Genomic DNA, 27558 nt, shown 5'->3' on the forward strand with positions numbered 1-27558 from the left:
AATAATCCTTCACAGGAGCAGAGATGGTTGAGATAACTCAGCACATCACTACTGTTCACATGCAAATCCCAACAGGATTTTAGATAGTGTAATACTGGCAGTACTCTGTTGCTTCTAGAGCCAGCTTTGACTTGAAGAACTATAACCATGCTGATTTCGTGATGAGACAGACATCAGGTTGTAGAGGAAGCAGCCATCGTCTCACATCTTTTTTTCTCCAGCTTATCTTCCATGTGGAATGCTGAATGCAGGCCTGGTGCCTTGGAATGTCCTTAGATAGGTACATGGTAGTTCTGCTTTCTACTATTTTATCAGAACACGTACTGGAATTTAGCATTTCTTGGTCTGACACAGGCAGCCAGGGTGGAACAGACCTTCTCTTCTCTTGTTCTACTGTATATATTTGCAAGTAACAACAGTCGCCTCAAAGTTCTCTTTCTCATGTCACATCTGACAGGAGGTGCTATGTGCCTGTATTGTTACTTAGTTGAGTCTTACTGATGGCTTCACTTTTGACTATATATCTTGCCTGAGTTTATAAGAAACAGTGACTACTAGTAAAAGTTGATGAGGTAACAGGAAGACAAGAAGGAAAAACAAGATTTGATATAGACCTTCAGGAAGTGGAACGCAGTTTTAACAATTACCTGCATACAGAAAGTTGAAATTAGGAAAAGCCTAAGCTTAGCTGGAATTTGAAGGAGGGATGTGAAAAACAACAAGACCTTCTTTAAGTATGTGGCAGCAAAAGGAAAGCTAAGGAAAGAGCACCCACTGCTCAGTGGTTCAAGGGACCCACTTACTGCCAAAGGACATGGAGAAGTTTGAGGGACTTATTTCTTTTTATATCAGTTTTCAGTGATGCACTTTCTCCAGCTTCCCAAATCGTACTGGTAGGTTGTGGGGTGAAACATTCACAGTAGAGGAAGGTACAGTTATACAGCAATTAAACCAATCAAATACATATAACTCTATGGAATCAGACTGCTCTCCTCTCTCATCTTTGAAAGGTCATGATCAAGGGACACTGCCGTTGACCAGAGAAAAGCAAAAAGAGGACCAGGGAATTAGGGGCTGGTGAGACTGTGGAGCTAATCTTCCTCAAGGCTATTTGCAAGTGTGTGAAGAACAAGAAAGTTATTGAGAACACTCATCATGGATTTAACAAGGGAAGATCATACCTGACCAACTTAATTGCCTTCTGTGTTTTGGTGAGCAGTTGCACAGATGTTGCATACCTTGGTCTCAGGGAGGCTTTTTAACATGATCTCAAATAGTACAGTAGCCTGAGAGGGGAGAACCCTTCTGCTCAAGTTTTGCTGTCCAGAGAACAACCATACAGAAGGATAGCATTACAAGCATTTTTTGCAGCAGCAGTAGTAGCTAAGGCAGCAAAAGTTTAACCAGAACAGATTCCGATGTGGTTCACCATCCTATCACAGAAACAGTTGAAATGGCCCAACTGACAGGACAGTGCAGGAAGAGAGGGGAAGAAGAGGTAACCCAAGGCAGCATCATGGATTACGATCACTATCACTGCAGTATGAAAGTATCAGCTGCAATTTGGTCAGGATTTCCCTGAAACTGGTCTGAGCAGTTTGCTTGGAACAGATCGAATTTTCAGAGAACTGTGCTCGACAGCTGATAATGCTGACTATAAAAGGTATTTAACAGGTTACATCTTGTCCATACTTTCCAGTTAGATAGCAAAAGAGATCTGTAACACCTGGACATCGTATTTGACAAGTATCAAAGCTTGTTCAATAGCTTGGAGATGTTAGAAAAGCAACAGCTAACAAACATTAATGCAAAATTAACACTTCCCTCTCCAACTACATTTTTGGAAATAGGTAACCTATTTCATTTCACATCATTATTCTTCTGCCCCAAATGCAAACCTTTTGAGCTGTGTGATTTTATCAGGGTGGCCAATAGGTGAATGTATTTTTCCAGGAAGTTTCTTCAGACATTTTATTTTTAAGTTACAGTACAGGCCTTGCAATACTGAAGAAAGACAAGAAAGACAGAAGAACACTTGTCTTTTAGTGGGTAATATTCTACTGGTAGTCAATTTGGAAATAGCTTTCAACAAGTAACTGTTGAACTTGAATGGAATGGGACCTACACAAATGTCGAAGCCAACTGCCTAACCACTTCAGGGCTAGCCAAAAGATAAAGAATATTAATGAGGGCATTATCCAAATGCCTTTTAGATTCTGATAGCCATGGGACATCAACAACCTTTCTAGGAGACCTGTTCCAGCATTTAACCACCATCATAACAAATAAATTTTTCCTTCTATCTATTCAGAACCTTCCCTGGCTCAACTTTGTGCCATTTCCTCATGTTCAGTCATTGCTTATCAGGGAGAAGAGATCAGCACCTCTCTCTCTCCATTTCCCCTCCTCAGGATGGGAAGAGCAGTGAGGTTGCCTCTCAGCCTCCTTTTCTCCAAACTAGATAACGCAAGTGTCCTTAGCCCCCCTCGCAGGGCATGCCTTCCAGCCTTTTTGTCAGCTTTGTTAACTTCCTCTGGATGCATTCAAATATCTTGAGATCCATTTTATTTTGTGGAGCCCAGAACTGCATATAACATTCAATATGAGGCTGCACCAGTGCTAAATACAGTGAGATAATCACCTCTTTCAGCCGAATGGTTATGCTGTCTTTAATGCATCTTGAAAAGCCGGTTGCTTCTTGGCTACCAGGGCACACCACTGGCTTGCGCCGAGCCTGTCACCACTACCCCCAAATCACTTTCTGCTGAGCTGCTCACCAGTCACTCACCTTCCAGTCTGTGCCTGTATCCAGTGTTGCTCTGTCCCACATGCAATACCAATAGGTGGCCAGTTACTTTTGCTGAATTCCATGGCACTGATCACTGTTCAGTGCTCCAGTCTATCTAGATCTTTCTGTAGGACCTCTCATCCATCCAGAGATAGCACGAGATAGATGCTCAATAGCATCTCCCAGTTTAGTATCATCAGAGAACTTGTTAAGGGTGCGTTCCACTGCTGCATCCAGATTATTGATAAAAACATTAAACAGAATTGACTGTAAAGTTTAATGTCTCAAACTGAGTTTATGACAGCATACCAGAATGTTTCTGTGTTTTGTCTTTTTAAAATTGTTAATAGGGATCAAGCATGGCAATGGAAAACCAGTGCTGAGGGTCTAGGTGGCTGTGCTGATTGCCTTTGAGGACAGTAACAAAATAATTCAATGTAAAGTAGTATTGATAAGCGATATTTTATCAGCTCCAATGATCAAAAAGCCCGTGAAACTTCACCACTGAAGTACAGAAAATGTTGATCATGGAAATTAGTATCAATCTGGCATAATGTAGTTGATATTCAGACTTGCACTGTTTTCAGCCCTTCTTCCAAAGACTAGAATAAATGAAGTTTAAAGCTGTAATAACTGCATTCAGGTACTGATCTGCTTGCAGAATGCTTGGCAATTGCTGCTTGATCTCAAGCTCTTTAAAAATGGCAGTTCCAAATTTATTTATTTTTTTTTAACTCTTGCTATGGAACTTAGTTCATCTTTTATTGAAACGCTAATACTTTTGAAATAAAACACATGACAATACACTGGCCCTACAGAAGAAAATTCAAGTGATTTCTGTACTAATAGAGAGCTAGAACATAGTATATTAAGATTTAGTGTTGTAGGCAGTCTGCACATATCTTGTAAACATGCTCATTTAAAATCTTTTTATTTTCAGAAACTTTTTCTTTTGTTATAAATAAGACATTGCTATAGCAACTGTCAGAAAATCAGCTTTTTTTCAGTAGCTAGAATGTCAAATTTCTGTTTGAATAATCTCACATCACTTTAACATTTGGTCAGTCAGCTAATTTTACTATAGGTCTTACAGTTGGAATATTTGGCAGGATTTGTACCTGTTACATTCATTATGACCAGAACAACAGGCTTCCTACATTAGCACAAGATTATCTGTGCACTGCATTCATTTAAAATTTTATGTGCAATTGACTGAAAATCAGTGAAGAGACACCCAAAGTTGATATAACATTAAGTACTACAATTGTAACAAGGTATTTTTGTAATTTGAGGCAACAGAGGAAGCACTAAAACTGATACTATATTCACTTTCACTATTTCACTCAGTAACATAAAAGCTTGAAAGACAGCCACTCTATAAATGAAACTGAAAAGTCAGCTTCTCAATTCCATTGAAATGATAGGCCTCTATTATTGAAAATATATATTTGTGCACTCTATTCTTTCTTATTTAAACAATCATATGGATTTCATTAACATTATGCATTGACAAGAGTGGCAACTTCTTCAGAAACTAAGGTTTGATACCAGCAGGATTATGCAGCAACTCTGAGTAAAAGGAACAACTTCTCGCAAGCATCCCAAGTAGAGAGCAATGAAACACCACCGTTCAGCAAATGAGGCAGCTCTTTGTTTCCCTTCAAAGTAGCCACGGATTTTATTCTTTATACATTTGAAAGATTCAAACAAGCTAAATAACTGAGTGACAAATTATCTTCTTCCTTGAGAAACAGCCACTATCCACGCGAGCGCAGTAGAGCTTTGTGGAGATCATTTTGGCATCTGTAGGCTTTCCTACGTAATACAGACTGCTACCTCAAAGTGGCTGCGCACATCCAATTTGTAGAGTAAAAACCAACCTTTAGAAGGCATAAACAAAGTTTAACAGAGAGTCACTGAAGAGTGTTTAAAAATAGGACAGCGAGATAATACAGATTGGCAAGGGGCTCAGGAAGTCATCTAATACAAGTTCCTGCTCAGAGCAATAGAACTTTATGAAGTTTCACTCTAATTATCTCATGAAGCATCCTTCCTTTAATGCCTATGAAGAAAAAAAGGCTGTGAATTTTCTTCAGTAAGTGTTATTTTCTGCTGAATAGACTTCCATCTGCATGAAATAATGATGGAATAATATTTTGTTTTGAATGTTTAAGTACTGATTTAACTCAGTACCCCTCTTTACAGCTCAGAATGTCTTCCCAGATGGCTGTCTGAAGAACTGCATTGTAAGCTGAGGAAAGAGGAAAAGCAGGGATTAGACATTACACAAAATCTGCATAGTTCAGCAGTGAACAGTAACAGCTAAGCTCTGTGATAAAACATGTGAATAGCAGCTCCCAAATTTGTGGATCTCCATTCCTGTCCAAACATAACACCTATGACTTGCTGGTTTCCCTGTACTTGGCAAACTCATTTAACAGGACAGTTTCGCTACTGATTTTAGGGGGTAAAATGAGTAGGGCAACAGCAGTTAAGTGTACTGGATATACTTAGGAAGTTAACATCCCAAGTGTTACCCACAGACTTTCCTTATCACTGCACGTCAGTAACAACATACATTCTTTAAAATAAAGTTTGGCCCAAAACCTAAGAATTTTAACTAGTGTCAAGCACAGAACTGCAGAGTATTAAAATGCAAGTGCAAATTCTCTTCATGCGCTGACATAAATAAAGCCAATATAGAAGTGCTGTTTCCCTTAACAGAGTAAGCAACTACTGCTTACTCTTACAACACCTCTACACAAAGTCACTTCTCAAATGTTTTTACTTCCTTAAAAAATAAACTGGTTTTCTGTGGGTTCTGTTGTTCATTTTTGAAAGAGAGTAAGAAAGGGAATTTTAAGCTGCAACACAGTTATTGTTCAGGAGTTTCATGACAATCTTTGTTATAAACCTTTCAAGCCTATGTTTTGTTTTTCTAAAAATATACTTGGTTTCTTTTGCTGATTTATAGCTTACACAGAAAGCCTTATTCACTTCCTGTAGCTAATCCGAGAGGAAGTTTTCCTTCTGTGACTCCTTCTTCATCCTCCTCCAACCCCTACCAAAGCGTTTCTTTCAAGGCTTTTCAATCCTGACGTAAAGGAATAGGACAAGATTAGAATGAGAAAGCTACCTCCTTTGTTCCTGTAGACTTTCTATTAAGCTACAGCGATTTCTCTGCATACATGCACCTTTTTACACTCTCCTTTTCCTTTCAAAACAGACGGGTAGCAAACGCTAGCACAACTACTTGCTATCTCCAGATTCCCTCAGTGTACCAGTTTGATGGCTTAACATTAGCCTGAAGTGATGTACTGATATTGACAATATAGGATTTAGTTCCAGGTGATGCAACCACGGCAGCAGCACTGAACAAGTAGGGGATCCCTCATGAGAGAATCTTGCACTGTTTCAGAATAGCAGCTCATCAGCATGCTTAAAATGGCACCAGGCACTCATGCTGAGGCAACTGGAAGTTACAGAAGTGTCTGCTGGAGTCAGGACAGCAGGTCATCCAAAGTGAACGTTTAATGGCCAGTCAGCCAAGTGACTATGCAGGCCCTGGCAACTACACCAGGGATTCAGACTCATGCTTAGTGTGCTAACCTGGAGCCGAACTGCACATACTGCACTGAAGAGCAGTAGAGGGTTCCTTGCTTTAGATGGATCTGAAACATTTCTTGCATGTGGCAATGTTTATATTTTATCAACTAACGGGGAAAAATACTTGGCCTGAAATTGTCATTCACTACTGCTCATTTTCATGTTCACTGAGTGTCCACGCTTAGTTTAAGATTTAATTCTTCAGGCCTTCACACCAATTAAAGTTTGAAGCACATTATTGATCCCTTGCTGGAAAAAATGAAGAGCCACAACACAGAGATATTTCCCAGCACGTTGACACTGGGCAAGATCTTGATGTAGAAGGCAGAGATCACAAGGCAAGGCCCGAGGATTACACAGGAGAGCTCCATAATTATACCTCTTAATGCATATATCCTTCACTGATTCTTTAGGACAATCCTTGACAAACTGGAAGGGGAAGCAAGAAAAAGGGAGAACATACCTGGTTTTAAGTCACATCCTCATTACTGCTAGATTAATTAAAATGGTCCAGATAATTCAGTAAAAAGAAAAAAGATAGGAATTATTCCTCTCTAAGAAAATTAAAGTACCAAAGAAAATAAATGTTCCAGGATCCGTTGTTTCTTTTTTAATTATTAATTTAAAACAGTAGTTTAATAGAAGTGCTTGTTATATGGTGGTTCCCAATGTTATATTAGACTGTTGTATGATGTCAGAAAGAACGTTGAGGCCCATATACATGGTTGGTGAGTGAAGATGTACCTTCCCATCTGAAGAAGTACTGTTGCTCATAAAACGAGTCCTAGAGCTTCTTACCAAAATACCAAATCCAGGAGTTCCCCATTTTAGGGGATCTACATTCTGACCTGTGAGTCTTTGACAGGTCCTGTGGCAAGAACCTGAATGTTCTTATTTGATAGCTTTGCAGGATCCCCCCTGAAGTACATAGCACAACACACTATGCAGCATCTGCCAGCACAGTATCAAAAATGAGCTCTTTTCCTCACAAACATCAGCCAAATAGCTGCTTACCTTCAGGAGATCTTGAGACTAGCTTAGGTTAAAACTAGAGATGCTTTTTACCTACAGCCATCAGAGCAACCAATGTCTGGAAGAGGGAAAATGACAGGTTAAAGCCTTTACTTGTAAAACTGAAATTGTCGAAGAAAATTATTGTATCCTCTGGGGTTTATTAGTAGGGTTTTTTGTCTTTTTTTTTTTTAAAGAGCAATACTTTACTCAAGTTTTAGGAAGGTATTCACACAAAATTTAGTAGCGTGTGAGCTATACGCTCTAATTCTATACAGGTTAATGTTATTCATTAACTATCAAAAATAAAATAATTAAACATCATTCACTTTATTTTCTTTTACTGTTCTGCAACAAAATTGGTGCCCCCATTTCCATTAAGTCTAAAAATACAGTAGAGTAAAATTACTAAGCTAGGAGGAATGAATGCAGCCTGAAGGAAACTTCATTTTACTTCCAAAACTGAAGTTTGCTGACTAGGGTGTAAAGGCATGTCTCCATTCCTAAGCTTTGGATTTTACACAGCTTTCAGTTTGTTTACAATAAGTTTTCAATTTTTTTTTTTTAAAGGATGCATTTATTTTTAATACCTGAGTAGGCCACCTATTTAAAAGTTACTGAACCCTGCTTAATCCCAGGAAAAGCAGTAAACTCAGTGGAATTTGACTCTTCTGAACTCTTTACATCCTTTCAAAATGACACAGGCTCCTTTAAGTACCTGTAAGGAGGCTTTTGCATTAGACACCATGTAAGCCAACTCCTGGATTGGTGCTGTGGTCTCCTGAAGAAGTTGATTAGATACTTCCTTATATAGATCAGGGCATAAGCTGGAGCAGCTCTCTGACTCTTGACTCTGGCATGGAAATTCTCAGCACATGGCCCTGAACAAGCAAGCCAGACCTTACATCAGAAGGTAAGTTTAAGTCAGAGCTGGATCCTCCATGCTGGTCAAGCTCATCCAACAAAGTGAAGGTATTTCAATGAGAGCTTGGAATCTGTAAGATCAGAAGATATACACTGCTTGGAGTGGGGGTGGGAAAAGCAAGGAGCTCTTTAGAACCAAGCATTTCCATTGTAAAAGCAGAATGGAAGTTAAGACATTCTACTTTAATTTTTGCAAGGCATAGCATCATCTAGACCTCGCAGAAGCTGGCACTACTAGCAGAAGCTGAACATATTAGGTCTTTGGAAAAACTTCCCAATACCATCAGCCATATATGAGTTATCCTTCTATGAATATTACATTTGCTTGTTCACTTGGAAACATACTGGAAAGCTTCCTATTGTTGTAAGTCCCTGGGTGTCAGTTCGTCATCCCTGGATGCTCCCACTTGCTACAGACCCCCGTGTTTACCTAATGGTTTGACATTATAGCATCTGTTTCCATTATTCTCTTCAGACTACTCCATGATGAAGGATTTTCCTCTTCCTGTTAAGATCAATATACAAAAAAATGAATCCTCTTATATAACATCCAACTTTTCACCCTTCCTCCAAAACCGAAGTTAGATGTCCTCAGATTTGTCATATAAAGTATATTAGACATCCCACTCCAGACACTGAATTCAAACAGAAGTCAGCCTAGAACTACATTTAGGTTAGTTACTATTCCTCCATCATAATACCATGTATACTATAACTTCTTGAAAAGGAATGAGCTTAAAGTCATGGCAGCCAGAGTTGTTTTATAGAATAAGCATGCATTTCAGGTTTAAATCAGTCCTGTACTGACATTCAAGAATTTCAGTCCCCATACAGACTGAGATGAACAGCACATTTATTTATTTCAGGTACAATAGAGACAAGTAAACCTTACAACCAGAAAGGCAATGAAGGCCTCAGTAGCTTAGTGATAACCATTTCATAATCTAGGCAACATGTTATGATTTCTTGAGATCACAAAGAAAGCATCCCCTCCCCCCACCCCCCCAACAACTTTTCCTTATTTAGATTTCACTTACACTTCCTATAAAGAACAGCACACTGATATTAACAGAATCAAGAGGGACCACTGATGTACAAAGCCTACATTTGCTCCCCTGTCCCCCAAAAGGCTTACGTGTAGAATTTATTCCAAAAGATACAACGCAGTCATGAGCACAACTAGAAGAGGGAAAAATTAGTCTGTTTTCAAAATCAAGTTAAATCATGATACATTGAATCTTCCCCTCATGGTGGTGTACTGTTATGGATAAAGAAACTCTCCACATTTTAAGCTGACGCTTATCTGACTTCAGCAGTAGGGAGAAAAACAGCGTACATAAAAAGGATTACCCCATCAAGCACTCTATGTAAGAAACCTGAAGTGAGAGAAGTGCTAGAAACGCGTGGGAGGAGTTACTATACAAAGTGTCAAGTGCAAACCCCCCTTGCCTGGAATTCAGTGTATTTTCTTCAATAAACTAGAGAAGACCGAATTCAGGTGTGGTTGACAGTGGGATACAGTGCTACACATTCAACATTAGCCACTGAAGAACCAAACACAAGCATGAAGTTATCCCACCACAAAGGAAAAGATCTGCTCGAGCTTGTCTCCTTAACCTGCTCATTTCTGCAGTTTGCTCTAGTATCATTATCTTCACCCTCATGACCAGTGTAATTCCTCTCAAGAGATCTCTTTAAAAAAAAACCAAAAACCTTCAATATTACGTATTACTCTGGGAAAGAAGAAAAATAATCCACGCAAATACTGTGTTTAAGAATACAGAGCTGTTGAAAAGAAACATAGTATTAAACTCAAGCTCTTCTGAACAGTAATGGACCTGGAAAACAAGGCAAGTACTAGATTCAGCGCTGTTCCACCATCCTCAGCTGTTTAAAGAATGCAGCGTGGCTTTTTCAGTCTATCACTAGTGGGTTATAGTTTTGCTGTATATTATTCAAATGGAAAACACACTTTCACCGGTGCTATCAGTCAGTTCTTCTTTTCCTCCTTTTACGTCAGGGATATAGATAGAGATTACAAGTACACCTCAGAATCTCAGCCAGACTATTCATTGCCAAGGAGTATCTTTTGGGCTCAGCGAAGACTTTTGAGTACCTTAACCCTACATTCATTCTGAGGCAGCCACCGCAATTCCATTTACCCACAGTACTGCTTTTAGTGGGGCTGTTACCATCTTGAAATTGTAGCTTAAAGTAGTTTAAACCAGTAATACAAGAGAGCACTTTTCAGTGTTTCCTGTGATGGAGCTGAGGAAAAAAAATAAATTTGTAACAAACCATTGCTGCAATTTTATTTTAACAAAAGGGCAGGTTTATTCATGTTTACAAACAAGTTTCAAAAACAAAAAGGAGAACATGTATGCTACCCACTAACAACCTTTCAAAATGCCAACAGCCCTCATGCTGCATGAAGGATTTTATAGATTAGAAAAAAATCACAGTTCCACTCACAGTTCACCAAGACAGCACTAAACTAACATGTTTAGACAAAAACAAAGGACTAAGATTCTGATGTATTTTGATTTAATCCATTTTGCCCGAGATAACAGAAATATTTCAAGCAAGTTCCATCACATATTGATGTCCTGCATTAAACAATCCTACTAAGTTCTGAACAAAAGTTATTCAGTAAGTTTCTCAAAATTTTTAAAAATTAAACAGTTGTTTCAAAACCATTAAGTAGTAAATGTATTTAAGAAACTAATCAGGACAGAGGCCATAACTTCATTAGAACACCACTGCTCATGTTTTTACAAAGCATTAGTGTTATCTATTTGGCTATTAGTATCAGCAATGTATCTACAATATTTAACAAGGTAAATTGCAGGCAAAATTTAGTACAGTTTCAATAGAAACACCCTTTTCCTGAAAATACAGCAGTATTTGAAGGACTAGTTTTTTTTTTTTTATTATTTTTCTCTGCATCATTTATAAGGAAGCTTCCCATCTATGAACAGGAACAAAAAAGTATCTACAAACCTTGTAAACAGATCTGTATCATTTATAAACATAAATAATCCAAATTATTAACAGCCAACAGCAGAAATTAAAGTATCAATTCAATGATCCAGGGCCTCCTTGCCCTTCCCAGCCTTCCCCTCAAAAAAAGATCATGATAAACTAAAGCTCTGCTAACACACTGTTCAGGACCATTCTTAAGTACAACAGATGATCCACAGGTCACTTATGCCGAGTTACTGTTCATCTGTCAGAGTTCATTATTACTCCCACCCCCAGAAAAGCACCCTCCAGTCTGGCAGAAAGCTTTTTTTAAAAAAATAAATCTACATTCGTACAAGTGTGTCTTCTGTTGAAGTCCAAGACAAGAATCTCATCTTGTCCATCATAAAGTGTGAAGAGACCCAGTTTCAATTTCTTTACAATGCAGCTAGTGTGTTAACATTCAGCTTACAATCAGAGTGATGTTTCCAAACTATGTAGCGGGCTCCCTGGGGATGAAGAGGTAGCAGACTTGTTCATGTCTGTTGTAAGGTGAATTCCACTGTCAACCGCATTGTTATTTTTATTGGGAGAGGGTGGGGGAGTAGAGTTGCGTTTTGTTGGAGCATCATCTTCAGCATCAGTATCGTCAATAAGGGGAATATGAGGCTCGGAGTCTTCTATTCTAAACTCAGGATGCGTCATAAAATTGTGAATTGAACTTCGTGTCTCAGGTTTCTCTAGCCCCTCATACAAAGAACTACGAAATGCATTCACCACTCGTATCTGTAAACAAAGAAAAAAGGTTGTCAACGTGCTGCTGATCTACTGGTAATGACATGGTTCTTATGAGTTTGAGTCCACAAACAGCTAGACATGAGTGATTCAAATTTGTATGTGATGCAGTGGAACTTGCAATAAACTGTAAAAAATGAAGAGCGTTTCAGTAGAGCACTGCCAGTCTACAAAGTAGGAATAGAAACTGTGAAAGTACTGCAAGAAGCTGAAGGGCCTAAAAACTCAGACATAGCACTAGGATCGTTTGATTACTTAACATGGGCTAAGCATTTGTTTAAATGAGGCCAACAATTACTTAATTTGTGAATAAATAGTTTTCAGTGAGTTTTATTGAATACCGAGGGGGGTGGAAGAGGCTGAAAATAAGTTTAAGGGTAAAAGAGTTACTAATTCTCATGCTGGGAATTAGGATGTCAACTGACTATGAAAAAGCCAAGCATGTGTAAGCCAATGTCACAATGACCAGACAGTAACGAAGTCATGCAAAAAAGGATATGGCTAACTATAAACAGCTGTAAATGTTCGAGTATATACCCATCTACCACACTGGAGAAAATTTCTTACTTAATGATTTGGAAGCTTAACACCAGAACTAGGAAACTGAATGCTGTATTGTGCACTTCAGATGTAGCTACAACAGGCTATAACTTGGAAGAGACTATTCAAGCAGCACTAAATATGAGAGAAGCAGGTGATCAGCCTTAACTTACTTGAGTTTTCAACTTCCATTGAATTCACAAACAAAATTCCCAGGCTGAAGATAATTTCAAGTCTCTTAATTGTCTAACTAGCATTTTCAAATCAGAACACTAAGTTTAAAGAAATCAAACAAACATTTCAGAATGAAATTAGATATGAAACTGGATAGGAAAAAAGTGCATTTTACAAAATGTGCATGTCCAAGCTGACTTGAATTTACACTTTTCTAATTGTGATTTGAAGGATGAAGCCACCTACTCATACACTTCTCCTATGCCCCACATTTCCCTAACCAACTACACGAATTCAAGATTCATTCTCGGTTTAATATCAAATATTTAATCAAAAGCCAATGACCCCTTTGTCCAATACTTTGATCAAAACACATTTTCCAGTTTCTGTTAGCTTCTGCCTGTTCAACACTCAGTATCTCTAGGTAACCTGAGTAAGTCTCCAGGAAAGTACACCAAAAGCTCCTGTGCAGTACAATATGAAGCAGAGCAAAACTCTGTAGTACAGAGCAACTTACTGTTACAGAACAGTAAGTCAAATTTTAAAAGATTTTTTAGGACATCTGAGATGACTTGTTTCAAGCTGAGAAGTACATCAGGATTACTGCTTCCATACAGGATGTGTTGAGTTCCTTGGTAATAAAAAATGAAGCAATTCCAGGTGAAGGAATGAAGCTGGAAGGTCAAGCAGAATAGGAATGTTGACTTCAGAAGTGTTAAGACGCACCAAACACCCTTGTGGTACAAACAGAAAAGGACTCCCCAACAGCAGCATGTCAAGTTTGTAACCAGAGGAGCTCTACACCAGGTAGATTCTGTCCATGTTCTTTGACATCCAGAAATAGTGTTGTTTCCCCTACCCCCACCCCTGACTTCCATTAAGATTTTTCCTATAAAGCTATCAAGTCCACATTTTCATACTGCAAGTATAAAGCTGAGTTCCACTGATGACAATCGCTTGGAAAGGACAGGAAGAATATGTAATATTCAAAAAGGAGAGGACAGGAAATAGCGTTGATGTGCTTGAGAGATAAATCATCACGGCAGCATCTAATACTTTACTGTTCATCACATGAAAAACTGAGCACACTTTTTAAGAGTTTGCATGTTACGTGAGATTTAAACAAATCCAGAGTGCTGCATAAAATCTCTTGGCACTTTCCAAGTGAATTAGCAGGAGTGACAGTGTCAGACTGAAAGTTTGCAATGCCTTTAGTTGGCACGTTGCATCCCATTGTGCCACTGATTTCAGTGGCAAAATGAAATATGACTGCCTCGTGGAACTAGTTTTTCATTGCTTACAGATGGTATGTTAGAACATAAGCAGTAATGAAAAACAAGTTTTTTTTAGCTTAGTAGGAGAGCTGCAATTATCATAAGAATATAAGCATATCCACAATAAAAGTGTGATTCACATGAAGACAAACAACTGACCCAGATGACCCTATGAACCAAGGACCCTCATGAAGTCTGGCTGTGAAGGCTGGAATCGGACTACCAGCATTTTAACTTACACTTAAAAGGGAAACATCTAGCATTTTTAAGGCTTTATTTTCAGCCGCTTAAGACAATGAGACTTGAGTGCTAAGTGCAGAGCAAACAATTTGCTATGTGAAATTTATACTGTCATCAGGCCTTTCTTATATTAGGTACCAGAAGAGCAAGGAACACAGTAAGCACTCCAAATCTTCTTGGCCAGATGGCTGCTTTGGAGTAGCAACCTCAGTACATCTGAGGTATCTTCTAGCTAACAGCTCCAAAAAAGAGAACAATGAACTAACAAGTCAGTTTGCCACTAATATACATTAGATATCAAAAGATGTTCTCCTAGAGGGAATAGCAGAAGGCTGTATTTCTTAGTGAGGATCAAAAACTAGTTTTCTTTTACTATTGTAGCTTTGTATCTGCATTGGTCATTTGATGCAATGAGATGATGCAGTGACCATTAGGTTCTGCTCAAATGACAGCATGGCATGAAGTTGCTCTCTAGAGAGTTCTCAATGTCTAATTAATGTTCTTGAGTGTAGTTAGGGATACAGGTTACTCATTACCATTTTAAGTAGGAGATGCAATCCTGCATATCCTTACTTTTAAATCTACTTTTCATTTTGTGTGCTTCAGGCATGCAAATTTGTGAGCTAAGCTTCTCAATACCACTCGCTTGCAGGGTAGGAAAGTATCTGTGTCGCCAATGGAGAACAAGTTAGCTTGTGCAAGCTAACACAGAAATTCTGGCCATGCCAATAAAAGAAAGAAAAATAATTAAAAAAAAATCAGAAGAAAACATTTAAGGCAGCTCCTGAATTAAGGGTTCTTCATCCACTTGGTAATCTGAAAGCTTAAAAAGCAGGGATGGGGAAAAGAAGCCTTCTCACAGTTATTTTAAAAAACAATTATTTAACTGGTCTACAGGAAGTTAGAGAGGGCAGTTAAACATATAATACATAACTAAGATGGAAAATGATTTCAACAATAGTTGAATACTGAGAGCTAATATCTATAACTGTTACACATTTTCAGACTCCATAATTTAAACCTATATACGAGTAATTAAATCTCTAGCTTCTACAAAGAGGAAGGCTGAAACTGAAATGCCACTTAGAGCACAATAATAAAGAGGGCAGAATTGAGGTGAGACAAGAACTGTACTGTTACTGATGGCTTATGAACTGCTGTCTGAAGAACCTAGAAAGGAAAAGAAACCCTTCAAATGTGAACAAAAGTTTCACTACTTAGTGCTTAAGCCCTTCTTCCTTTTCATGAGCTATGTTTCTTCTGACTTGTACACATTTAAGAAGTCTTGTTTCGCCACCTGAATCCTGATGTTGAGAAAGTTGCGTTATTCAGTTAAAAAAAAAAAGTCCACTGAAAGCAGAGACTCAGAAGTTCCTTATAGGCTACAAAGAAAATACATTTAGCGCTCCATATTCTAACTACATTCATATTTTTAAAACACCATTGCTTTTCTTTCCATTTCTTCACCTCTATGATTATACACTTAATCAATTTGCTTATTCAACAGAAGTCACCTGTATAGGTGACTTTCGAGGCATATACTCGAAAATTTACAACAGTTTTCCTGTTTTATCCTGAACATTCCTCTGTACACGAATGGATGAAGGCACAGGATGTGCAGGCTCACAGCTTTAAAGTGAAAGTCTTTTGTTGCAATTGTTCCACCTGTTCTCAGCCCTCTAAGAAAAAAAAGTCTTGAGGACTCCACTTTGTGAAAAAGCTCTATGAAAAGCCTGAACGATGAGTTTAAGTACTAAGGAGAAAATGAGAAACGTTAGGTATGTGAATCAGGAAATGTTAACTTCATGCACTTTAGGAACACACACTCACACCCCACAGTAGTAGAAGCAGTAGTAGAGGAAAACACTACATGTGTAGGGGTAGAAATATTTGTTACATCATGGTGCTGGCTGGCGATGGAGGGTTGCCGCCTTAGAGCCCCCTGAATGGTACTTCCACTCTGGAAAGCATTCACTACATCCATCTGCAAGGAATCAGAGATTGTGACAGCTTGCTCAGCAAGAGAGAGAGAAAGAGAGAAAACAAGAGAGGACCATCCCCATCTACAGCACACAAAAAGTAAAGAGAAAAGGCACTTTTTTTTTTTTTTTTTAAATACAGTAGATACACAGGTAAGAGTTGAATTTAGAGCAGAAGAAAACAAAGAACCCTGAGGGATTGTATAGTCATCCATATCCCCTCGAGAGTCTCATCCACACCATTTAAAACTGCCTCCTTAGTCAAAGGACTGGGGATGGAGAGGAGTGATTTCCCTCCTAACACGCACCGCATCCTACCTTTTCCAAGACCATACCTGAGTTTGTATTCTGTTTAGGCCCCTAAACCACAAGATCTGACCACGACGTAATTCTCTCTCAGCATGATCAATCTCCTCCACGTCTTCTGCTAGCTCTTCTTCAGGAATCTCTTCTTTTTGTGTTCCATGACCAGCTTCCTTAAGGAATTTCAGGCGGCTGGTTGGAATTGTTGAAATCAACTAACAGTGAATAAGAAGTATGAATCAGAATTATTATTTTAAGGGAAGAAAAAGAAAGAACAAACATAAGACTTACATCTTAACATAATATCCTGTATATATGATTAGTGAATTTGAAAAAAAAAAAGATGTAAATGGGATAAGTGTATCAATGTAGAGCCATCAGACCAGCTGAACAGCTGCAAAACTCTAAGTTTTCTTATGACCTCAACAACATTTAATTAGAAGTAGCCACAGCTTATTCAGAAATACAAAAGAGGCAGGCATTCTTTTGTCACCTGAACGATATTGATCCACTTGCAAGGTCAGCGATGTTTCCAAAGCCCTTATATCAAACTATTAAATTGCTAGTTGCTTGTATTAAATTGCTACTTATTTTAAACTAATTAATCTAGCTTAAGCGAAAGAGAAGCTATATGTGTGTTCCGGCTTTCCTTTTCATCCCCACCTTCATGGCTATTCTGTTGAACTATGTAGTGAAGGAGAATCATCTTTTGATACATCCCATCTAGCAGATCCACATCAGTTCCAAGCCTGCTTTCCTTGAGCATCATTAATCTAGAAAACCATTTCAGAAGCTGCAGAGGAAAAAGACTGCTCCAAAAAGCAAGATAAACTGCCTTTCATACTGACATTGTTACTATGACTTCAGTTTCTACGATTAGCAGAAAGTCAAAAGCTCTTTCACCATAATCAGATGCTAGAGCAGCATGAACTGCAGCAGGGAAGCTCTGCCCTTCCAAGACACTTTGGATCAAAGGTATTTCAAGCTATCATGGCTCTCTTTGAGGCTACTTTTAAGCCTCAGAGTGACTCAATTCAATTTTTAAGAAATAATCAGTTTTCTAAAAACCTTCTTAAAAAGTTTACACCCACATTTAGAACATGCATTTATGTATTTATTTACAACTAAAATTCACCCCAAAAAAGTATTCTTTACAGATTAGAAGGAAAGAAACTGTACTGGAAAACTCTTCATTTGGTATGAAGAATTTAGACAACCATGTCATTAACTAATGAGAAACTACACAGAGTTCTAAAGTTTCATGTAAATAAGCTTGCAAGTGCCACTGTGTGTGCAATAGCAAAGAAACCCCAAGGAAGAAAATAATCAAAATGCAGTAAGCTTAAAAGTATATTTCATAATTAGCAGATGAAGGATTTCAAAGAAAAACTTTTGAGTTTTGCTGCATTTCTTGCTACTCTATATCTTTAAACAAAACAAAAAGACTAGCACATATAACAGTACTCATTTTTTCAAGAAAACCATTAAACACCAAATTAAATATACTGAAACATTAGCACATTAATTGCCTTATGTTCTTACAGAAGTTCTTCTAGCGTTTATCTGTCTGAAGACAATTTCATATTTAAAAGCAACTACAGCTGGTTCTAGTTAAAAATTACTGAACATAAACCAGACACAGTATCTAATTATGACTTTATCTAATCAACGAAGGCATAGTAAGGAATGTCTAACCACAGACTTACTAGCTATTGACCCAGGCCATTTTAGGTAGCGTTTACTCTTTATTCCCACAAATTTACGTAGTCCACTTCAATGATCTGAATGCATAAGGTAAAATGCTTTACATGGAAAATACAAAATCATTAACACAAGTGGATTTGACATTTGGAAAAAACTTATTTTACCTGGCCCCAGAGTAGTGTTCCCATGCCCAGGAAAACAGACCACAGCCACTGTTCAATTGAGAGTTTTGAGCAACTAAAAGGTTTTCCACCAAACTGCACAATAATTATCTGTGAAGAGCAATGCCATCAAACATGTATCAGTGATCCATTACTAGAAAACTCCCTAAAGCTTCAAGATCATCACAGACAACTCTGCGTAAAAACACTGGATTTACTATTCCATTATGTACACACTTCTGCTATCTCAGCAGCTTGAGCTTTATTTCCAAATCTAAGCAATTTTCTCAGTATTTTAGGAATTGAGTTATTCTTCAAATGGTACAAAGAAAAAGAAAAACATTTTTCGCTTCTTTGTGCTTACACTTTCCCCCCTTCATTTAACTTTTACAGCATGTACTTGACGCTACAAATTCAGTGCAACCACCTCAGAACCAGGTTAACTAATGATCTTTTATTAACGCAAGTCTTAGATATCCAAAACACAAACATTTCAGAAATCATTCAACAGAATTATTACTACATAGCCTACTGTTAACTGTGAGAGTTTAGCTGTCAAACTACGATGAGGGGCTGAAATCTCAAAGCGAAGTTAAATGCGTTCCCACTGACTTACCTACTACAACAAGCTGCACGGGCCCTAATGAGCAAGGTATCCCGCTGCATAGGAACTATATGCATGGAACGCTGCCTTGGAGAATAAACATTCAAGCAGCAGGGCAAGTGTCAAAAGGAGATGGTATCAGCCATTAAGTAGGACTCCTGATGCTGGAAAGCCCAGGAGTATCTTATTTTATTAACAATGAATAAGACACTATGAAAAATACACAGCAGTAACTTATATGGGAAGGTAAGCCCGTTATGAATCCCTGATAAAGAGAACATAATTGTGAGCAGGAATAATTTCTATGCATTTAAATTTGTTGCAAAACAAGTCTGCTGCATTTACGACTCTAAAAATAAAAGTAGCTTTTGAGAAAGATTCTCCTGAAGAAATCTAAAACTAGAAGACTAAGTGAACCAACTTTACACAAAGTACGGGTGCATTCATTTGCATTGCTTGAATTATTATACATTTGGTTAACTTCAAGGAATTCCAAGGTTAAGATTCGTCCCACACCTTAGACTACTTAAGTCCAAAACAAACTGTGTGAAAATGAAAAAGAATATAAAAATTGAATTGTTAGTTATTTCACTGCTGTTAGTATTGATTAATTAAACATTAAGGCTAATTGGAAGGTGAAAAATATTTTGTTTAAACTATTTTCCTTTAATTAGATTTGTTTTGGCGTTTCTCAACACCAGGATGCAAGTCTGATCAATTTCAGATAATTTAATTCACCTTGTTTGTAAATAGAGATTTAACTAGCCAACTCTTACAAATTGGCCTAGATGCACCAACTAAAGGTCCCTAGACTTCAGTGTTTCATGTCAAAATAAGTCCTAAAGCAACAGCATCAATACAGACAACTGATTTCTGTAAGAGGAACATACAGCCTCTTTAAAATCTGTCAAAAGAATAGAATGCTAGGATCACACTGGGGGACAAGAGAATTCAAAAAGTAGATACAAGTATTTCTACATTTGATTTTGACAGTTTCGAAGAGGTCTCACCCGAAGACCTTGTCAAACAAGACTTGCAATTTTTATTATTATTATTTTTTAAAAAGTGTGACATTGCTGATACTTCACATTGCAGAAATGAAATGTCTGGTTGAGTAAGCATTAGTTGGTTAGCATTTCCAAGGTTAGCAATAAGTTACTCACCTGCACAACAAACGTTCCCAGAACAATACTACAGAAGATAGCGTTGTTAAAGATTCCTTCAAAAACATTTCTTTCACCATGAATTTTCCGGGCATTAATTTCATTAAAAAGCTGCATCATTACAAACGTATTAAAGACAATAGTATAATGCTCTGAAGGAGGGGCATGCAGAGGTGCATTTCTTCCACTATCAATATCAAAAATTTTCTCACCTGTGTATAAAAGACGTTAATCAGCAGATTAAATTGGTGACTTTATACACACACACAGATAGACAGAACATATACTAGAATTTTAAAGAAAAAGTAGCTTTTAAGACTTTATCTCCCTACAGCTTGGTAAAGCCCCAGTGTTCTTACCAGCAAACAGGAGTGTAAAGACCACTACGAGTTGATAGAATGCATGACCCAAAATATTCTTCATCATTGTACGAGAAATCAAAGGTTTGTTTCTACCATAAGGCTTTCGCAATAGAAGAGCTTCAGTGGGTGGTTCTGTCGCCAAGGCAAGAGAAGCTAATGTGTCCATTATCAGATTTACCCACAGCATCTGCACAGCTTTAAGTGGAGAATCCTATAAAGATAGAAACGTAAGCCCTCCAGTATAAGTGAACAAATTGCAGCTATTAAAGACATTTATTATAAAACATCGGCACAGTTTGAAGAGCATTACATTCTTCAGACTAGCTGTCATGGTTTTATGATTTTCGGTTATTGGTACTCCACATCATAACATCATGTAGTGAATGTACCTGGTTCTCAGAAGAGAAGGACTACTACATTCCCCATGGCACTTTGCTCCTCTGTTACCATTTTCCAGCCGGAGGGAAAAGATAAAAGCTCACAGTATAAAAACTTGCAGATCACGAGACCTCGTCCCTTTTTCCACCTGTCTCTTGTCTTGGCAGCACCTCGCTCTCCAGCCATCTTATCGTCGGTAGTAGAGTAAGGCCTACCTTGATTTTGGGACATTCTCTCTCTCTGTATTGGATTTATCAGCTTAAATTGTAATTATATTGTATTATAGTGTGTTGTTTTGCATTCCAATATCTTATTTAGTAAATTAGTTTGTTTCTCCTCAGATTGTTGCCACTGTTCTTTGCTCTCGGGGCCATCTCCTTACTCTTTTCCCCTTTTCCCTTTTCCTGGGGAGTGGACCTGTGGATCCCCCGTCCCCTTCGTCACGGAACCGGGCCGAACGCCCGTAAACCGTTGACACTAGCATACAATTGAAAGTTGAATTCAAAAGAGTCAGTCATGATATTTACAACATTTATTAGCTGTAACTATCAACGTCCATACCTGTGTTATGCATGCTCCTGTAAAAGCAACAATTACTGCTACTACATTGACAGTAAGCTGGAACTGAAGAAACTTCGAAATGCTGTCGTACACGTTTCGTCCCCACATAACTGCTTTAACAATACTCGTGAAGTTGTCATCCGTAAGGATAATATCAGAAGCTTCTTTAGCTACATCTGTTCCAGCAATTCCCTGGTAGAAAAACAATAGAAAATGCAACAGGATGCACTGACGTATACAGTAGGAACAATTACATCCTTGGACAGCATATCAGAGTTCATTTTAATGTACCATGTCTTTAGAACTACTTTAATGTAAACAACCTAAAGCTCTACTGAAGCAAGTCTTGCTTCCACATTCTACTGCAGAATGGAAAAAGCAAAAAATCCTCGTCTTTAAAGAAAAGGTTTTAATAAATAAACAAATCTCAAGCTGACAATAAAAACACACTGTGCAAGTTCTCCCTGTTCAAGTTAAAGGCCACCAGATGGCGCAGTAGTACAGTTTAGTCCATCACCAGAGTTTGCCATATGGATTCCACGAATAGGGAAATACACATGTACCTACATGGTAAAGTGATGCACACTGCCAAAAACTTTTCACATAATATTGACAATGAAAAGCAAGACATTAATTATAAGTGCATATGACAATGAAATGCAATGATACTGTTAGGTCTTAAACACCTGGAATCTCCTACATATCCAAAAAATTCAACTTAGTTTTTGAGTTAAGTTGTAATACCTACTTCAAGGACATTTTTTTTGAAATATCCTAATAAAAACTCAATAGGAAATTTAATGATCCTTATTCTTGATATGCTAGTTTACTAAGAAAACATGACCTGCACAGCTACACATATAACTACACCTTTCAGTATGATTCTATGATTGCATGGAAGAGCAGTATACACTAGTCTATCTACAGAAACTTGAATCCAAACTTTTAAAGCAGCATGAGGAATTACAACTTAAATTATTTGTTGACAGTGATTAGGTTTTGAAGGGACTACCATTATTAGCTGTAATTTTCCTAACATTTAGTACCACACAGACAATCCAGTCTGCAGAACAAATACATAAACCACAATGAAAGTAAAGACAAAGACAACAAAAAAAGCCACCACATAAGTCTTGCCTCTGGGAGAGAAGATGTATTAAATTTTTTAACATCTTCTTAAAGTTCACCTATTAATTGATAGGAGACAATAGGTCAACTCAGGAAGAACAAAATGACAATAAAATTCCCTTAGCTACCGCAGGCTGAAGATCTCTGCAGTGAAGTGCTTAACACACGCTAAATTTAGGCTAAAATGTTTTATCTCCAGCAGTTAACTTTCAATGACTGTTAGACTTTGTTTAGTTACCATTTCAAAGGGTGTTTGAGAATTTAAATCAACAAAGCGAAGTGTTCTGAACTCATACAGACAAAAACAGATCCCAGGCTGCTAGAAAAAGTTGTTTTGTTTCAGATGTACAAGATGTGATGGTACCATCTCCAAAGGCATTTTCAACATCAACTTGCACTCTCCGTCCTCCTACTCTCCCTGTTCTGCATAATTTCACAGAAAACAGATGAATAAACTTAATCCATATAATATATAAGGTGTACTGAAAGCCACAGTATGCTGTTTACCACTTCAAGTTACTTTGCCATATGTTGAATAGATCACATTTCAGGAATTTTCCAGTATCAGGAATTCCAGTAGTTCATCTTGCAACAAGCCTTTGTGTGAAAAGGCTTTGCTCTGCAAGTGACTGAAGATCTGCAGTCTAAGCTTTACTCACTGGGAACAGCCACAAGGATATTTTTAATCAAATAAAAAAAGACAGAAGACTGAGAAAAAAAGTAATCAGTTTTCAGTGTGAGAGAATCCTAGAATCACAGAATAACTCAGGTTGGAAAGGACCTTCAAGATCATCAAGTCCAACTGCAACCTAACCATACTACTCTAACAACCCACCGCTAAATCATGTCCCCGAGCACCACATCCAAATGGTTTTTAAACACATTCAGGGATGGTGACCCAACCACCTCCCTGGGGAGCCTGTTCCACTGTTTAACAACCCTTTCTGTAAATAAGTTTTTCCTGATATCCAACCTAAACTTCCCCTGGTGCAACTTGAGGCCATTTCCCCTTGTCCTGTCACCTGTCACCAGTGAGAAGAGACCAACCCCACTCTCACTGCAATCACCTTTCAGGTATTTGAAGAGGGCAATGAGGTCTCCCCTCAGCCTCCTCTTCCCCAGACTGAACAGCCCCAGTTCCTTCAGTCTCTCCTTGTAGGGCATACTCTCCAAGCCCTTCACAAGCCTTGTTGCCCTTCTTTAGACTTGCTCCAGCACCTCAATGTCATTTCTGTACTGAGGTGACCAAAACTGAACATAGTACTCAAGGTGGGGCCTCACCAATGCTGAGTACAGGGGCAGGATGACTTCCCTAGTCCTGCTCACCACACCATTCCTGATACAAGCCAGGATGCCATTGGCCTACTTGGACAATGTCATGGAAGTTAACGCCCTTAAATTAGTTGTATATTAGGCTCATGAAACAAGTAAGGTTGTTGAATCTTCTTGAAAATGATTTGATAAACTGCTTTGTTAAAATAGTACTCAAAATATCGAAAGTAAAGAAGTCATACCATAGCAAATCCAACATCTGCTTTCTTCAGCGCAGGACCATCATTGGTACCATCGCCAGTTACTGCTACAACTTGCCTCTGATCAAAGATAGTGCTGTCAATTATGCCTAAAGTAAAATGACATCTCAGTATTATAGTTCAAAATAGACAATACAACAAAGGTGGAGGTTCAAAGAGAAAGCCATTTTATCATCCTCAAACAAAAAAAACCACAGCACAGAACCATCTATGATTTATCTCTCAGGAAAGGAAAAAAGTCATTTGGCAAATGAAGACACTCACTGGCATTTCCCACAACTCGTAATACTATTTTTTTTCTAGAAATAGAACTTTATTTGGAAGTTCAAATAATTTTTATTTACCTTTTACTAGAGTGTGTTTGTCAGTAGGAGATGATCTTGCAAGAACACGTAGCTTTGGCCAAATTTTGTCTATTCGCTCTTGCTCTATCTGCAAAAAGATCATCAATTATATTTTGCAGTTACAAGCATTTACAAAATAGTTGATCCAACTTAAGTCAGTATGCTTACCTCTCCTTTTTCATTGCGTATTCTCCTATTAAAGTCTTTGCCCTCTAAACAAAGAAAGTCTTCACCAGGATTCAGAATACCACATTTTAATGCAATAGCACGAGCAGTATTAATGTTATCACCAGTGACCATACGTACAGTTATGCCTGCACGTTGACATTTTTTTATTGCATCAGGTACCTATATGTAAAAAATAAAACAAACAAAAAAAAACCAAAAGTTATACTGTACAATCACTGAATAAATCTAGACGTGTGAATGAAGTGTCTTCAGGTCAAACCAAAATAACTTATTTTAACATCAATACTGTTGCTAAGGAACATTTAAGATAGTTAAGTAGCTTACCTTAATTTTTTTCCTGAAAAACACACAAACGGCTATTCTGGCAAAGGGTGGTTATTTTTTGTTTTGTTTTTCCCATTTATTCCCCCTTTATTTTCCCAATACTGCAGTGTACAAAACCACCACAGAAAGCCCCATGACACATGCTGTGGTGTAGCGGTCAAAAGTACCAAGTACTGGCTTTACATTTATGATTATGTAAAATGAACTACAGCTCACATACTACTTGTCGGCCCATGACTTCGACTATGAAGTGACACTAATGTGGGTCAGAATGAAGTCCTCCTTGCAGCATAAAAGCTTTTACTGTTGAGAAATACTCCCCTCCACAGACTTCAACCACAAGCAGATCTCCTTAGCTCTCAGTTGACAAATCCTCTTCCCCCTTTAGAACCTTGCAGCAAACACAAAGGCTAATATGATCTTAATCCATACTCCTAATATTCCTAGTAGTTTAAAGAAGAAAAAAGACCACTTGTTCCATCTACCGAGACACTGCTTAGTAAGCGCCTTAAGTCATTAGTTTGTACAGAGCTTCAGTAACACAGCATAAGTGTCATTAAGGTTTTAATCTGCTTTTGTAGCTCCATTAACTTTTCCCCCAAAGAAATTAGATTTTCATTTATTAACTATGCTAAAGATGCAAAACTCATTCTTTGCATGACTAAAAACAACATGAATCAGGATCTTCTCAAACAGAAACACCACAGCTTACTCAGCGACCCTACCTCAGGTCTCACAGGATCTTCAATCCCAACAACAGCAATGCACGTCAGACCAGTAACAATGTCATTTTCATTGTCCCATTCTGGCTCTGGTTCCCCTGCTGGAAAGTCTCTAAATGCCAAACAAATGGTTCTGAGTCCTTCAGAAGCCATTGGCTCAATTACAGTTTTTACAATATCATCACGGTCCCTAGGTCTGAATACCTTTGGTTCTCCATCAGCACTCAGTATTTTGAAGCACCTGAAAAGGAAAGTTTAAAGTTATCAGATGTTTACCGAAGTTCAGTCTTTTGCGGAAAGTGACTTAGTCAACTCGTTTAAGTTTCCATCAGTTTTGTTCTTCCAGACTGACACACAGACAGACACACTAGCAGTAACTCTAGGATAATCTTCTCCGTATGCATTTAATCTCTTCCTAACTACAAAACATGCTAGCTGTTAACTGAGATGGTTGTCCAGGGATGAAAATAATGCCCCGTAAATTATGGAAACAAAATTAGTTACCTCCCAGAAGAAACCATTTCTCATTGTACTTAAATGCAGTGAATGCACTAGCTGTGTGAGTTAATCTAGTTTCAAGTTCAACAAGATAGTCCCACCTTTAACAGCTGCACATGTCTCAGAAATACATTAAGCTTCCAAAACGTGCACACAGTGCCTGAGCACTAAACTTACAGAACTAAAAGCAAATTTGGGTAGTATGAAGAACCAACGCTATCCTCGAGAGTAGTAAGGTTCAGAAAATAATCAAAACGCGCGTTACCAAATCCAAGAGAATTTGGCAGTTCTTAAATGTAAAGCATTAAATGAAAAACAACTACTTAAAGTTAATGTAAAAAAAATGAAGAGACTAGGCTCAAAATAACAAACTCCAGCATTCCAAGTCACGCTCTTTTAGTCTGTTTCCTTATGCTATAGATGCCACTGCTTCCCTAGAGAGCATTTATACATTACCAACAATGATGCCACAACTTTAACACTACTAAGTGCTTTTAACAATAAATTCAATTTTGCTCCTTTGAGTCTTCACCAATTTTACTCATTTTGCAAATCAGTACTAATGTGACACTGAAAAAAATCCAAGGATTTCAGACATTTTGAAAACATCTGACAGATCTGATAAGAAAACTACTATTACACACAAGTATTTAGTCTAATTGTTTAGGGAACTCCCACATAAAAGTTTCCACTCCAGCTAGGAAATAAAGATGAAGCAGTCTCTTTACACTTCATGTAATTCATTATAACTGAAATGTGAAGTCTGCCACTGATTTTGGTTATCTGCTTAAATGTCAGCAACCACTAAGTTTACCTTGCATTATCACCAATCACAGTGCTTGTGATTAATTCCAAGTATACCGAGATGACTACATGGAAATCAGTAAGTTTTATGTAAAGACTGAAGCAAGTTTCAATTAAAATACTTGAGACATGACTGTAAATAAAGAACTGCTCTGCTTGAAAAGTTTTGCAGCATTTCTTGTACACTTACAGGTGACTCATTTATATTATTTAAAAATATATACACATATAGTCATGTTTAAATTTTCACTGCTCAGTAGTCATATCTATGATAGTAAAGAATGTGCAGCACAACTGGTAAGTCATGTTACAAGCTCTGTGATTAACTTCTTTAACTTCACAGGCAGAAGATAAAGAAAACAGCTAAGATTTTCTCAGATGGTGCTGCTCAAATAGTTTCAAGTTTATGGCTACTCCAATACTATCTAAATCACTCCATGTTTTCTCGTTCTTTCTCAGAACTTATCCAAATCTTAAAATCTAAGATTT

At 37.8% G+C, this 27558-nt stretch overlaps 1 protein-coding gene across 3 annotated transcripts in view; it reads right to left on the bottom strand.

Moving 5' to 3' along the window:
* Positions 10639-27558, bottom strand: part of ATP2B1 (ATPase plasma membrane Ca2+ transporting 1) — a 62627-nt gene continuing 45707 nt past the window's right edge. For 2 of the 3 annotated variants that reach the window (XM_021389676.1, XM_021390481.1), the window contains exons 12-21: positions 25771-26008; positions 24701-24880; positions 24533-24620; positions 24171-24277; positions 21529-21720; positions 20587-20800; positions 20228-20439; positions 18464-18571; positions 16628-16810; positions 10639-12076 (exon numbers count right to left, since the gene is read on the bottom strand). In XM_021389676.1, coding sequence (XP_021245351.1) covers positions 11765-12076; positions 16628-16810; positions 18464-18571; positions 20228-20439; positions 20587-20800; positions 21529-21720; positions 24171-24277; positions 24533-24620; positions 24701-24880; positions 25771-26008 — 1834 coding nt within the window. In that variant the 3' untranslated portion in view covers positions 10639-11764. Of the gene's footprint in view, positions 12077-16210; positions 16298-16627; positions 16811-18463; positions 18572-20227; positions 20440-20586; positions 20801-21528; positions 21721-24170; positions 24278-24532; positions 24621-24700; positions 24881-25770; positions 26009-27558 lie in introns of all 3 variants that reach the window. The other variant, XM_021391335.1, reaches the window with a different exon arrangement.

The sequence above is a fragment of the Numida meleagris genome, chromosome 1, assembly GCF_002078875.1.
Source record: "Numida meleagris isolate 19003 breed g44 Domestic line chromosome 1, NumMel1.0, whole genome shotgun sequence".
Lineage (NCBI taxonomy): Eukaryota > Metazoa > Chordata > Aves > Galliformes > Numididae > Numida > Numida meleagris.